The sequence below is a fragment of the Manacus vitellinus genome, unplaced genomic scaffold (genome assembly GCF_001715985.3).
Source record: "Manacus vitellinus isolate BGI_N305 unplaced genomic scaffold, ASM171598v3 scaffold_2_pilon, whole genome shotgun sequence".
Classification (NCBI taxonomy): Eukaryota; Metazoa; Chordata; class Aves; order Passeriformes; family Pipridae; genus Manacus; species Manacus vitellinus.
Window position 1 is genome coordinate 28442497 of NW_021940208.1, and position 15278 is coordinate 28457774.

The following is a 15278-nucleotide window of genomic DNA, read 5'->3' on the forward strand; positions in this document are numbered from 1 at the left end:
TCAAGTTACTGGCTGTAAAATCTGTACCCTTGTCATTCTTGAATTCAATCACTGTAGTCTTAAGCTGTGACATTTCAAGATGACATTTCTCTGCTTTGGAGGATTTGTGAAACTAGAAAACCAAAATGTGTAAATAGATGACTTGGGTGGTACTGCATTTGCGAGCATTGCTGTGATCAAGGTTGTGTGGATGGTATCCTAACAAAGTGGCAGAACATTTTGATCCAGGTCTGAAGATAAAAGTTAAAGTGATTTCTCATTTGCCCTGTGCTTAGCAGTAAAAACTGAAGCTTAAAATTGCAGATCTAGACTTGTTTTACGTGAATACAGGTGGGCTGAAAGCTGGACGAGGTCTGGGGAGAAGTAGACCTGAACAGAATGCAGGACTGTCTAGGTAAATCTCAAGCTGTAAAGAGGAATTACTAGAACTGTTTGAGTTACAAGACTAACAGCAACTTTTCCAAAGGGAAAAGAAAAAAGGTAAGAAGCAATGTGTAACTGTGTAACTTGTATTAAGTGTTTTTCAAGACTTCTAATTAGTAGTTGACAGGCCTGACAAGGAGCTTAGAGGAGGAGAGGATGACTTAAACTGGCCATGCAGAGGAGCTGAGACAGGGAGAAATGAAGGAAAGACAACTCAGGAAGTGGTTAGGGAGACTGTTAGGTAATGGCATAAGGAGTAGCAGGAGGAAGGCAAGAGGCAGATTGTGTGTCTGGCAGAGAGGAATTAGGATTACCTGGATAACACCAGGGATTTTGTGATTGGTTGTGACTCTATGGAATGTTTGGGGAGCAGGCAGGATGCTAAATTTGTGAAAGATGAAAAGCTGTGGCAGATTAAGGTAAGAAAGAAGAGCTATGCAGAAAAACCTTGGCAAAAAAACCCCAAAAAAACTATGGCAAAACCTTGTCTGTATCTGACCAGATGGACCATGCTTTACAAACCTATGAAGCACTTTTTGTCTTGTGTTGCCAGCTATATGTCAGTTATGTTTTATATGCCTGCACTGATGGCCCCTATGGAGAAAAATAGCTGACTATATTAGCTACCTTATTAGAGCAAGCAATTAAGAGCCCACTGGTTGAAGTGTAAGAGGGTCAATAACCTGCCACAGAATAGGTATTTTTTCCTTATGGAAATATAGGAAAGATGTGGAGAATGATGTTAATGGAATATTATTAGGACTGCAAAGATAATTACTCAGACTTCAGCAAACCAGTATTTAGGTTTTCCTGTACCATTTTAATCCATTTCCTCTGTACCCATGGCTTATGATAACCTTCAAATACAGCATCTCATAGACTATTTTTGGTTTAAAAAAAGATCTTGTGTTACTGATGACCTTTTTTATTTCCCTGGCCTACTCCCCAACAGCTTTTGAATTGGTGTACTAACTTCAGACATGTTCAAGGTATTAAAAGGTGATTGTTTTTCTGTGAAAACTGGCACAATAAAGAAATCTAAATTAGTATCATCATTGAGGCAAAAACAGGCAAACTCAGTAGGGGTGTGGTCTTTTTGACAGCAGTCTGCTGACCACTCAGTGTACATACTGTTCTTCATTTGTGTGAAGCTGTTACTCCCTGTCTTGCACAGTGAATTATCCCATGAGAGCAGGGAAGGGTTGGAATCATTATCTTGAGGAAGAGGAAGGGGCATGTAAGAAGACATCTGTTAAAAGGACCAAACAAAACTGCCAAAAAACCCCCAACAGCAAAAAACTCTAAAGCCTCTCAAAATGTTCTTCAGAGAACTAAGTTTTTTTCCCCAAGTCCTTTAAATTGTTTGATATTTTGCTTCTTCTGTGGAGGAATTCAATTCACATTGTAGATACTGTAGAGATAAAAATACATAGAAGCTGAAAAGTGTCTTGAAGATACTGTGCAGATGAATTATTTAGGAGTTGAAGAGAAGATGTAGGAGTTGAAAGGTAATGTTGCTCAAACAGGATTGTTTCACAGTTAACACAGTGAATACGGTGGTGGAGATGTGTAATTTGTCTGGAGCGATTTGGAATGCTGCTGTGAAGCATTGTTTCGTTTATGATGTTGTCATAGCTGACATGAGTGGATGTATGTGGGAAGATGTTTTCTGGGGGCATGAGATCTTTTTCCCAGCATGAGACTCTCTGAAATAAAGACATCAGAATTTTTCATAGTATGATTCCAGTTTAAAAGAAAGTTTGAGGGTTTTTTTTTTTTGTCACACTTCGAAAGAACATATTCAAAACACAAATACAGTTCAAATAGAATTGTTTTTCAGCTATTTCTTTTTCTAGCTCTGTAATTCTCAGAGATTCTGTGTATATACAGGCAGGTAGCTGAACCAGTTAATAATAAATTAATGTAAACATAGCGATGTTCTTTGGAGTAACGGGAGTAGTTGCTACAAATTTATGAGCTGGCTTTAATACATAAAACTCAGTCTGTTTCATAGTGCTCTGAAATAATGGAACCTAAGCCATATGAAACTAATTTCAAACATCAGTGAAAGTATTTAGTCTTTGTGCTTTATTCCATATCCACAAAATGGAAACAACATTTATTTTCTGACAACCATGTTTTGAAAATAAATGCCTTGGGATTTTTTGGAGCATGCAGATACCCTATTGATTTGTCGTTAGGGAAATACTAAGTGAGAACTGAGGAAATCTGATGTTTGAAATGAAGTTAAAGGTTTGTCTACTTGGATATGGCGTGCAAACATGTGGCTTCAGTAATCCGTTGTGTTTTGGCCTTAGGCTAATCAATTTACATGGCAAATTGTATAATGTGTTGGCTTTACACTTTCTTTGGTATATGCAAATGTGTAACAGTTTATTTTAGCATGGACAGATTTCAGACTGGAACTGTTTTACATGTTCCCAGCCTGAAGCAAGGACAGATGAACACTGATCTTTGCAAAATTGTGTTTATTTTAACAGATGTAATGAGGTTGGTATGTGTTGCTCTGTATGTACCAGTCACTAGAAAAATTTCTGTATAGTGGGTTTTCTTCAGCCTGGCCTGACCTTTCACAAGTCAAATAGTATAGGATTACTAGTCTTTATGAAAAACTGTGTGCTACTGTTTGAGCAAACTATGCTACCCTAAGTTATGGTTATTGTGGCAGTGGAGTGAAACTTTGTTACAGTCTGCTGAATTTTTAGCTCTTAAATATCTGCATAAAACAAAAAAGTTCTTTTCTGTACTTAACTATATTAATGTATTTATTTTACAGATTACATTTATAGGTTTTGCTGAAGAGATGGGTACTGCTTGCTTGCAGGTACAATATATATCTGTCTATACTGGAAAATAATAGCTGGTGCTTTCTTCTAAGTAGTACCTAGTTTTTTAAATTGAGGAATTTTGGTGTTTGAGAAATGAAACAGATGTATCTTGAGTACGTAAAAGCCTAAGTTTCAAATGCCATTGAAAGCTTGGAAATAATTATTTTAATATTATAATTGGTGTTTTGCATGTATTTACAATATTATCTGGCTCAGTCTTTGTGTTAGGATGGTCTGGAACAACTTATTTAAATGTGGCAGAAGGGGATGATTGACTGGGGGAAGTGTTTAGGTGGGAAGGGGCTCGTTTGGTTTTGGGGTTTTGTGGGTGCTTTCTTGGTTTGGGTTTTGTTGTTGTTACAAACATGTGTGTATCAGTATTTTAGTTTGTAATCTTCTCCTTAGTTGAGTTGTGCTTATTCATATGGTAGGGTTGCATGTGTGAAGCTAAAACTTTATTGAATTGACCGCTAGCTGTGAATTGCTGGTGGGGGGCTCAGGAGTCAGTATTATGGCTATGCCTTAAGATAATGTTCTGGAGAATTAGATCAGGAAATATTATTTTAAAAGGTGGAGTGTAACAAACTAGGAGGATTATAATGTGTGATTTTTCATAAGCTAAGGATTTAGTCTTCCTATACAACTTATACATCAGTATAATTCATAACATGCATCTTCACAGTGCAATTCCACACTTCTACTCTGTCTAGATCCTAGTAGATAGAGATTGCTGTGATAGTTTACTGATGTTTAAAAATGAATAAAGAAACTCTGAATCCATTTGTCTTCCAACTTATATCAGTGTTCCTGTTAATCAAATTATAATAACACTAGATATTCTTTCAAGGATGAATAAGAACTGTTTGATTGTCTATAACTGGATGGAATTTAAAGAAAATTGGACAGAATACGTTTATGGAGATTTACTTTGAACCATAGGGATCAGCAGTGTTTGGGCTGTTGAAAAAAACCCTATAAATCTTTCACAGGCTTCTTCTATATTAGGTAAATATAAAGGTTATCCAAGGTCTTGCTTTAAGAAATGCCTTGTCCTTGTTTTTGTAATAGGGACTTAGAACACTGTTCCAATAAAGCACACCAAGAGCATGTAGAGATCCACTGAGAACCATTATTAGCTGAGATCAGTGTTTGTAGTTGTGTAGTTTGTAGGACGTGCAGCTGCTTTTCAGCGCTTACAGGATTCTCCTCTATGACTTCTAAGCATCTTCCAAGTATGGACTGCATTAAAGCTTGTTTACACGAGCTTTACACCACAGTTAGAGCGAATAAGTGGAGGATGGAGCAAGAAATAGGGAATCAAAAAAAACTTTACCAAAATTAGTAGCTGTTACTATTTAGGGGGGATATGAGATCAAACCCATTGTCATTTACAAGTTATCTTTTTGACTTGATATTCTCAATGTGTTTGTGTATTTAAATCAGGAGTTGTCAGCTGTTTCTGTAGAGCTTCCAGATGTTCTGAAATCGCTCCAGTTGCGCAAACTAAAAGAAAACGAGGCTATATTTCTAAAAGATGTAAAGAAAACCTTGGCAAAACCTTTTGTCATGAAACATCAGGTAAAATTTTTCTGTCTTCTTGCATGTCAGAAGCATTGTATTTCACCTCCTAAAGAGATCGGTCATATCGCACCTTGTCGTGCTTTTGGTTTCAGACCATCTTAGCCACAGGAGTATTAATGTTATATTTCTGTGATTCCATGAAAATGGATGTCAGAAAATATCAGAATAAACAGTACTGTATTGTTTACAGAAAATATTCAACAAATATTTAATTATGGTGCTGATCCCATGTTTCTGCTAGGCTGTAGTCCCTTTCACTGCCAATTTGGAAAGAATATGAAATTTGGCAAGTTACCCATCTCTGCTCTGCTCTGATACAGCTTTCATCTTCAGCAGACTTTTCTTTTTGAAACAGAGATGCCAAAAATTACGTGAATGTCCAGTGGACTCCTGTCTTACAAAAAAAAAAAAATTACAATTGTAAATACTGTTAATGATGTAATTTCCATTATTTTTATTTTGATACTGTTCCCATTATTGCCAAGGTAGTTATATTCTTTCCAATTACAAATGTTGCATATAAGATAATACCTTGAAGAAACAAATATCCTATAAACTGAAGTACTATTCAGCATAAACGTGCGGAAGAAATACTGTCTTCCTCTACGAATTTTCACACGCGTTCTTTAATAGATTCTTGGAAACCTATTATCAGAGTTATGTTACATTATTGCAGTGAAATATTGAGAATGCAGAAGTTATGAAAATGGGTGATTCTGTCACTCTACACAATTTTCTTATATTTAAAGTATTTCTGAATTATTTACTCTTCATAAAAAATGCACTGAAGAAATCCCTTGATACTCCTGACAATTGAATTGTTCTAAGATTGCTATATTTGTTTTCTTGTTGCTCTCTTTTTCAAGAATCAACTTGCTGAAGTGTTTTGTGTGGTGAGACTCTCTCCTTCATTCCCAAGGATCAAAGTTGATTATATATTTACCTTGCTGAGCAAGTATACCACAGGCATAAGATATGCAGTAGAAATAAACTCTTCACAAAAACATGAAACAGAGACATCCCATGGAGAAGATGATGACACTAATCACTCAGTTTCTTCAATTGAGGATGATTTTGTTACTGCTTTTGAACACTTAGATGAAGATGAACCTTCAAAGATACAAAGTGCTGGTAAGTTCTTGCACGCTGTATCCTTGTAGAAATAGGTATTTGAAATTTAGGCTGTTGGGATTTAATATGAAAGTAAATGTAAATGAATAGTGTAATGTAAATGAAATTAATGATGTTTTGTAAAAGGGTATTGGGCAATTGAAAAATTAATTTTTTACTCTTTTCACCACAGCTTACCAACTCATAAACCAAAGATTCTAATCTCAGTGTCATTTGTATATCAAATAGAATCTTATTCTACTTTGTGTGCTAAAAATACATTAATTTGTGAGTGATTAGATTTGCGTAATAGGATTTGAAGAAAATGAAAGGTTGCTTTAATCATGAAAGATAAGCTAGCATTTTGCAACAATAATAAACCCAGCAGTTGCCATTAAAATCTGCCCTGTTTTCTGCAGTTTTGTGGAAGTTCTTGATTTTGAAGTAATCTTTTTTTTCCTTTTTTTTTTTTTTTTTGTTCAGGTGCGTGCAGCTTTGCTTCTCAAAACCATCGAGATGCTGCTTCACAGACCATCCCTGCTCAATGTTTAGAAGCTGTTGACTCAAAGATCCTTGTAGGTTCTACACGTCGAAAGTCATCTGCCAGATCTTCTACTTTGATTGATATTTTGGGACTTAAGGAACTGTCTTCAGTAAAGAATTCAGTAACAACCTCAATTTCTGATCCGTGGATACAGAGGAGTTTCTATAAGCCATATAATCCTTCTGATCAAGGTGTTAATTTTTTACGTAAAACATTGTTTTCTTCCTCTCCAGCTGAATCCTCTGAGTCAGACTGCTCCAGCCCAAGCCCCATCATCTTCTTAGATGAAGAAGGGTATCAAAAAAGCTTAAAGGCAAAACTTCAACTGCCAAAAATTCCAGTAGTGAAAGATGGTATAGAGGATTCAGACTCAGAAGTAAGTGAATTTTTTGATAGTTTTGATCAATTTGATGAGCTGGAGCAAACCTTGGAAAACTCTTGTAAAATTATTAGGGATCCCATCCTAGGGAGTCCCTCCCAGAAAAGGAGGACTGCACATGAAAAATTGTCTTCTGCAAGCGTTACAATGAATCCGCAGAAATTCAATTTTGATCGTCCGACTCTCCCAGCCAATGTAAAGAAACCAACTCCTCGTAAGCCAGAATCACCGTACAGCAGCATCTTTGAGGTCCCGGATTCCCCTCGCCCAGTTAAAACATCAGGGGAAGAGAATGGAGGCTTCTTCAGCCCTATTAGAACGTCAGCTTTCAGTCCACTAGGGAGCTGCGGTTCTTCCGAATGTTTGTGTCGAAGTAATCTTGGTGGAGATAGGACAGGTCAAAATCACCATGATGCAACTTATAATAGTTACTCAGCATATGCTGATAGTGTTTCATTTGAAATACTTGGTTCTGTTTTTTCTTCTGAACCCTCATCAGAAAAAGTATGTGCAGGAAATGATTCGAAGCACAAAAAGATTGCTTTGAAAGAGAAAAAAAGGCAAGCTGCAGATCTGAAAATGAAAACTAGTAAGGAACCAGATAAACAAGCAAAATCTAAACATAAGTCACTTATGATTAGAGATAGCATTCAGAAATTTGCAGCTGAATTGGTTGAAAAAAGTTTTGGCAGTGCATTTAAAGACCTGCAAAAAGGTGTTTCTTCATGCACCAATGCACTCTGTCATTTGGCTGCTAGGTTGACTTCTTCCGTCTTTCAGATGGCTTTTTATGAGATTGGAAGACGTAGAGCAATCTCCCTGAAGCAGCGTGCCATTAATGGGATAGCAAACTTTTTGGTGAGCGAAGCTATAACTGCTGCTTTGAAAGAACTGTGTCACGTAAAGAAACAAATATTTACCAACACCGTTGCACGGTTTGCAGCAGACCTTGCTGAAGAACTTGTGTTTGAAGGAATCATGGAAGTATGCCAGTTCTCATATCCATCAACACCTACAGCTTCACAACCTTCATCATTTGATTACGAAAACAAAGTGGTAAGATCCTATGCCCGAGATTTGTCTGAATCTGTCATTCAGGAGGCATTTATTGAACTATCTCAGGTTGATGTGACCTTCACAACACAAGCAGCCATTAGTGTTTCCATGGACAATATTAAATATGTAAGTGCAGAAAGTATGTTAGAGTCAACACAGACTTCCACAGTTTTTCCTAATTTTAATGATAGGATAGGACTAAAACCAGTCCAAGATTCCAAGAAGGAATATACAGTACAGCAAGCTCTGTTTTGCACCTCTGGTTTTGTAAGTTCAATACCTGTGCCCTTAGCTGGAAGAGCTCTTTGTCAACAACAGGTTTCCTCTGATGCTTACAAAGCAAAAGTATCCAGTATTCCAAATGCTGATGACAATATGAAGGTATTCAAAGACTCGACTCATCCATTTTTCACAAGCAGAAAGAGAGAGGAGGAAGTCTCTTCTTTCAGAAATATATATCTAACTTCAAATCACAGTCCAAGTACTGAAAGTACTCCATCGATCTTTTGTAACCAAAATGATACCAAACTAACAAATAACAGATCTGGAATAAACAGTAGTTCAGAATTAACAAGTGGGTCAAAAGGCATTAATACTTTCTCTGGAACTATGGTAGATATGATAGTGAATGAAGCTTATGAAGCCATAACCTCATCTAGAGTAACAAAAGCAGTAGAAGAGTATACAGATTTTTTAACAAGAAAAATAATAGATAAAAAACCTTATGTGCAAGGTATTGGTGAAGACTTCCCCAAGAATGTGTTTGCAGATCATTTGGCCAAGTATGTCATAAAACAATCTGTGGATGAAAGTAAAACTGTGTTATGTAACACTAGTGAGAATTTAACATGTAATATGAGCTCACAAACCTACAGAGATACCAATCGAAAAGAACAGTGTGTGATAAAGAAGCAAGAGGCTGAGAAGCAAAGTAATGTTTCTATAATCATGGAACAACAACAGTTGCCTTTGAATAATCCATGTAAATTTCTTACTCCAACTCATTCTGTTCAGTGTTTTTCAGAATCTAAAGATTGTTGGCAGGAACAAAAAGGACATAGGTTTTCCTCAAAATCACCACCTCCTTGTTCCACTGTGACTTTTGCGAAGCATGTTCTAGAGGACTGTACTGACATGGGAAGCTGTTCAATAACGTGCTTAAACAAGCCTTCAAAAAAAAAAGATACCCAGAAACTATCAGCAGGAGCTTTGAATTACAGGCAGGCTGATTGTTTTCTGCATGCAAATAGCTTTTCTTCAGTGATGTTTGGCAGTGAAGGTGTTTTGCAGATGGAAGAAAAATCAAGTTTCAAACATGGAAATACCTGTTTAATGCCCAATACACCCCCACCGACTCCTTTAGTGCCATGTGAAGGTACTTCTGAAAGGAACCTAAGAAAACTGTCAAAGAAACTCAAGGGAGAATTAGCAAAGGAATTTGCACCTGCAACACCACCTTCTACACCTTACAATCCATCCTTTACTGATTTTTCTGAAACTGAACATGACTCTTTGGAAAATGAGGAATTTATGCTGAAACTCATGCGGTCCCTTTCTGAAGAAGTGGAAAGTAGTGAAGATGAAGATCATTCTCTAATGCCTGTTGAGAAAGGGGAGCATTTGGAAAAAACAATTCAGTATGCAGATTGTTTAGCTAGCCATATAGTTTCGATAGCGACTGAAATGGCTGCTTCCCGTTTAGATGGTAAAACAAATGAAAGACATGCTGGTAGGCAGTTTCAGTTAGGTATGCAAAAGAAAATATGTGGATATACTGCATTTATAAATATCCCAGAAGAGACATGTAATTCTTTGTGGAATTATGCAGGTGATATGGCAGGAAAAGTCATCAACGAGGCCAAGAAAGTAGTGAAATCAAAGCATTGTAAACTGTTGAGATTGAAGCGGGTTAACTGTCAAGTGGATTGCTTTTATCTGAGAAAAGGCGATAAAGATGGTAGTTCAAAAGAAGGGTTTGGTCCAGTGCAGGACCAGTGGCTTGGGGAGAGAGGTTCATCTGTACTTTCTTTACCACAAGGTTCGGGCATGACAGGTTTGACTTCCAAGTACCCGAGCTGTGAAAGTGTGACTGACGAATATGCAGATCACGTCATTCGAGTTTTGAAAAGAGAAGGTGGTAGTGCTGAGCTGTTAATGGATCAGTATGCTAGCAGACTTGCTTACAGGTCTATCAAATCGGGCTTGCAGCAAGCTGCCAGAAAAACCAAATTGCGATATAACAGAAAGACATGTCCTGGGCAAAATGCACAGGTAAATGGTAAACTGGAACTGATCAAAGCAGTGAATAAAGATGCAGTACAGCCAGTGAAAAGCAGCATTCATCACTGTGAAGGCCAAATGTATGAAAGGGGTTTTGGCACACAGAGAACAGAATGTACCGAGTTGTTGCATTTTTCAGGATCCCTTGCTCACAGTATCACTTCTGATGTCAGGAAGAAACTGAAAATGTCGGGAGCGTCTTTGCCGAAGTCTCTGACAGATTCCTGTCTATATAAAAAGACTGAATTTGATGAACTCACGGGGGATCTCATTAAAACAAGACTTTCTAGGACATTTCTTCCTTTCTCCCGAGATCATAAACTGTATCATAGTACAGGTAGTATAAATGAAAATGGCTACACTGAAGGCATAATTCAAGCTATAGAACAATATGCTAGAAAAGTAGCAGATGATACTCTAGAAATGAGTTTAGAGTCGGCTATTCTCCGTGTGGCCGAAAACAGAAGAAGTGGCGATAAGCTCTCATATACTGAGAAACTGTCTCCTTTTTCTGGAACTGTCTGTAGATGCTGCAGTATGAAGGAACATCGGTACTGTACAGAAAGTATGTCTCATCGTCTGCCTGCACAAGAATCCTTCATTCCAGTGAGGCATTTACTTCATTCTGGATCGGGTGGTGCCTGTCAGAATTCAAGAGTGTTTCAGCTTGATATTCCCAAAATTCACGTTGATGTAGAACAGAGGACAGTGTTTTCGGACAAGGGGGCTACTGCGGCCATAGAGAAAGCAGAAAGAGAGCTGAGTTACACAAGTCTGACAGCTGACAGTGGTATTGGACAAGACGGAGTCAGTTTTGCTGAAAGCCTTACTACTGAAATAATGACATCAGCTATGACTAATATTGGTCAGGCAGTTACCATAAGGTAATATTAATTTTTTCTTTTTTGTTGCATTTTGTACCAGAAAAAGGATCGTTAATACAAATATGTGCTCAGAAGGAATTTTAATACATATTTTCTTAGAAATGCACACTTTATTTTCTGAATGTTTTCTTTTTTTCTTCTGGTGATATTTAAATAATTCAGAACTAGGAAAAAAAAGCTTTTTTCCACCTGTGTGAGCTTGAAACCAAAGTTTCTATGTATATCAGCATGGTTATGTTCCAGTAGGTGACTAATAAGTGGAATTTATCATTTCAACTTGAAAATACTACCTGCGGTAAAGAATACTAGCCCTTACAGGTTTTGTTGATCTGTGAGCTCTGACAAAATCCAGGTTTGCTCCCTATTTGTATTTCCTCTTCAGCATCTGGCTGAACGAGCTGGCTGAACATGGTGGCTGAACGAGCCACTGCTTTGTAGTATGAAGGCTTAATTTTTATAATGGTCGTGTTGTAGTAGTTTCCTTTTTATCGGGGGAAAAAAAAAAGCCCAACCTGTTACTTTAAGAAAAAACAACTTATTAACCACACTTTATGTTATAGAATAGTAATACAATAATTAAGGAATTGACTTTGAAATTCATGTGTATTTAGCAAAGCATAACATACTGTTTTCCTTTTAATAGGCCTATAAATAGGAAATACATGCCACAATGAATTTGTGACAAACCACAGCTGTTTCTTAAAACAGACTGTGCAGTGATCAGAGTGAAATCTCCTCTTCAGGTCCAAGAACTATCCTTACCATGTTGTATTTTTAAATTTGAAGTCATATTTATATTTCTACTGTGTGCTTTTTTGAGGGCCATCATGATGGACAATAAAATTGATTATTTTGTTTTCAGTGGGTGAAGGCCACAGTGGGACTGAACTAAATTTTTCAAGGTTTGATATGAAACACATACATACTAACAGCATAAAAGTGCTCATACGCAACACAGTTGAGTCCTTACTCAATGTGTGACAAAAGGAAAGTAGTCATGTGGTGATGTTTTTCTATACCTACAGTATCAAGGTATATATATACACTTCATTTAAAAATTCTAGTTAGAATATGCCAACAACAAAACACAGGGTTCAAAGAAATATTTTTTATTAGTAAATTTGTGACAAGGAGGCGATATGAGAGTTTTACTCTGACAAAATTTATAAATGTTTTTACATTGTCATCTAATGTGTGCTAGGTAATTCATATGTTTCTTGAGAAACTGCCTTGTGTGGTGTAGAGAACTGTTACTAGTGCTGATATAACTGTAAATAAAAATGGGGAAAAAATGACCTTTGTACTACCCTGGTGGGTTCCAGTTCAAGCTGCATATTTGCTTCATATGTATATAGATAATCACAGTTTGCCCATGAAAGTTAGTTCATAACTGCATGTTCTCATTTTGTAAATTTTTTTTGTGTAAGGACTTCAAACTTCTTCAAATCAGTTTTTTGAAGTATCTTCTAGAGACTACCTTTTATGGACTATGCTTGATTGATTGTTTTCTGGATAAAAAAAATGAAACTTATTTCCTGAGGGAAAAATTCTGTACAAGCCATGCATTGCTACACTTTCTTGAAGGAGGAAGACAAATCTTTTTCTACAGAAAAACCTTTTTAAAAATTAGAATCCTAACATTTTAGACACCAGCTCATACTTAAGCATTTTGCCTTCAATAGCAGATCACCTAGCTGCTTGTACCAAAAGCAGACCGGGGAAAATAACCAAACTTGTCCTATGGTGAACAAGTTCAGAAATGGTAAGTCTTCTGCTTGAAAAGTGTACCTCGATACACAGTCTGCAAGGCTACAATGCCTTCTGTGCTTTACAGCAATAATCTTCCACAAGAGAGAATTATTTGTGCCACTCCTTTTGAATTTTAGTGAAAGAATTCCAAATAGCAATCCCTGACCTAAGCCTGTTGATGTTTCAGATTAATTTGGTTACTCCATTTCTTGTGTTGAGGATAGGGTACAAATTAAGAGATTCCCCTCTTTTTCTTTTTCTTTGGAATTTAACAGCTCTGAAATGGTGTTAAATTGCTTTGAATGAACTAACACAGATCAGCGTGAAATGCAGTGATGTTTTTGTCTTAAACTTTTGTTTAGCTCTGTTGGAAGAGAAGGATTTCACTCTGTTGAATCTGTTGTTAGCCAGCAGATGAGTCTTAGTATTGGTGATGATAGCACTGGGAGTTGGTCCAATCTAAGTTTTGAAGATGAACATCCTGATGAGAGCAGCAGTTTTCTTCACCTCAGTGACAGGTAACTATAAACATGTTAGTGTAGTGAAACAGTTATCTTGACATCAAATAACTTGTCATCAAATGGTTTTCTTATGGAGCTTGGGGGAGAAGAGATTTTGTCTTCAGCACACAATGATTTTTTTATTAAATATGGCTCTAATATTACGGTTTTGTTTTCTTACAAAATGTTGTTGGCCATAAATCTTCACATTTTAAAATATGTGGAGTGTGTATTGTCATTGATGTCAGGGAGTCACATCAAGTAAAACTGTACCTATAAAATTTAAGTATTAGCAAAAGATGGAAGCATTTTAAAAACAACTGCCCTGTGTAAAATACAATCTAACAGTACCATTTGTAAGTTGTGCTCTAAAATATTAAAACTTAATCATAGAGAATGCATTTTATATAAATTCATTTTTTCTTGAAAATAAGTAATACTAGCTTAATTTGCATGAGGAGCTTTTACAGCTGTTTTTGTCTTTTTTGGTACTGGTATTTATAAACTGCTCTAACTGATAATGGTGGAATATGTATATGCTGCTAACCATGGGCTTGCAGGTGTGTGATGTTGGAACTTACCTGTTCAGGGTAGTAGCTTCTCACTACACTTTCCCTGGCTGATTGATAGCTAACAAATATTAAAATGGGAATTCTAAAATCTGCAATTTCTACCTGTTGCCAGGGTGAATTATATTGCAAGTTGTGGCCCGAGCTTCTATATAAGGAATATATGAGGAATGAGTAAACTTAGTTTTTTATGATTGATATCACACTTGTATTACTGTAGAAAGTCCAGCATTTCTGTTGAAGAATAGCAGAAGTGGGGGAGAGGTTTTTTCTTTAGTCAGTACTTCCAGCATCTCTGAGGTTAAAGGAAGTATGGGAGATGTGCTTTCTTATGTGACATACAAGTAGGTTATTTGGTACCAAAGTGAAACTGCTCAGTTAATTATTTTTCTGCAATATTTTTCATGTTTTGCTTAACTAAATAATTTAAACCAACCACTAGGATAATTTATCATTCATAGAACTTAATTATTTTGTAGAATACATTAAATTAGAGTTACTTTAATAAAACATAATCTGTTGAATGATTGAAAACGAGTTAGGCTTACATGATGAAATTCAAAATATGAGGAAGAATATTCAGCATATTTGCAGTTAAAAATAGAGAATAAAATATAGGTTAGTGGATACTGAGAAAAAAAAGGATAAAAAAATTGCTGGACCTGCCATATCTATGTTGTATATGTTATTTGTTTATCATCCCCAAAATAGTTATAAATGAAAAGAAGGTAATTTATATAACTTGGAATAAAATCTGTGGCTCTTTAGAGAGGAATGACCTAAATTAGCTCACAGAAGGGGAGGCATAATCAGATAGTGAGGTGTTGGCAGGAGAAACTAACATAGACAACTTGATCAGCTGATTTTACAGAACTGACTGTGTGTTCATTTCTGCTGCTGAGGTTTAGCGGGTGGAAATGACAGGATCTGGGGTTATTACCCTGAGTAAAAAAGATACCAGGGGGAGACCTGTAATAAGAAAAGATTCTGTAATAACACCATTGTTGTGGTTTAACCCCAGCTGGCTACTAGTGCCCACATAGCCAGTCACTTGCTCCTCCCAAGTTGGGATGGGGGACGGAATTGGAACAGTAAAAATGAGAAAACTCGTGGGTTGAGACAAAGATGGTTTAATAAGTAAAGCAAAAGCCAGGCACAAGCAAAGCAAAACAAGGAGTTAATTCACCTCTTCCCATGGGCAGTTCTATTTGAATGAATGTTCTTTAGAGAACTTGTTAAAGTTACTTATGCAGGGGAGTGCTTGTATCTTCTGCTTTTTGTTAAGCATTTAAGTGTAGGCATGGACATTGCTTTTCCAGGGGATGCATCAGAGCATCCAGGTTAAGTTATAATT

At 36.6% G+C, this 15278-nt stretch overlaps 1 protein-coding gene across 1 annotated transcript in view; it reads left to right on the forward strand.

Moving 5' to 3' along the window:
* AKAP11 (A-kinase anchoring protein 11) overlaps positions 1 to 15278 on the forward strand; it is a 43325-nt gene that overhangs the window by 14470 nt on the left and 13577 nt on the right. Inside the window, exons 5-9 of the mRNA XM_025894997.2 lie at positions 3221 to 3268; positions 4716 to 4850; positions 5720 to 5984; positions 6447 to 11106; positions 13218 to 13373. Coding sequence (XP_025750782.1) covers positions 3221 to 3268; positions 4716 to 4850; positions 5720 to 5984; positions 6447 to 11106; positions 13218 to 13373 — 5264 coding nt within the window. The remainder of the gene's footprint in view (positions 1 to 3220; positions 3269 to 4715; positions 4851 to 5719; positions 5985 to 6446; positions 11107 to 13217; positions 13374 to 15278) is intronic.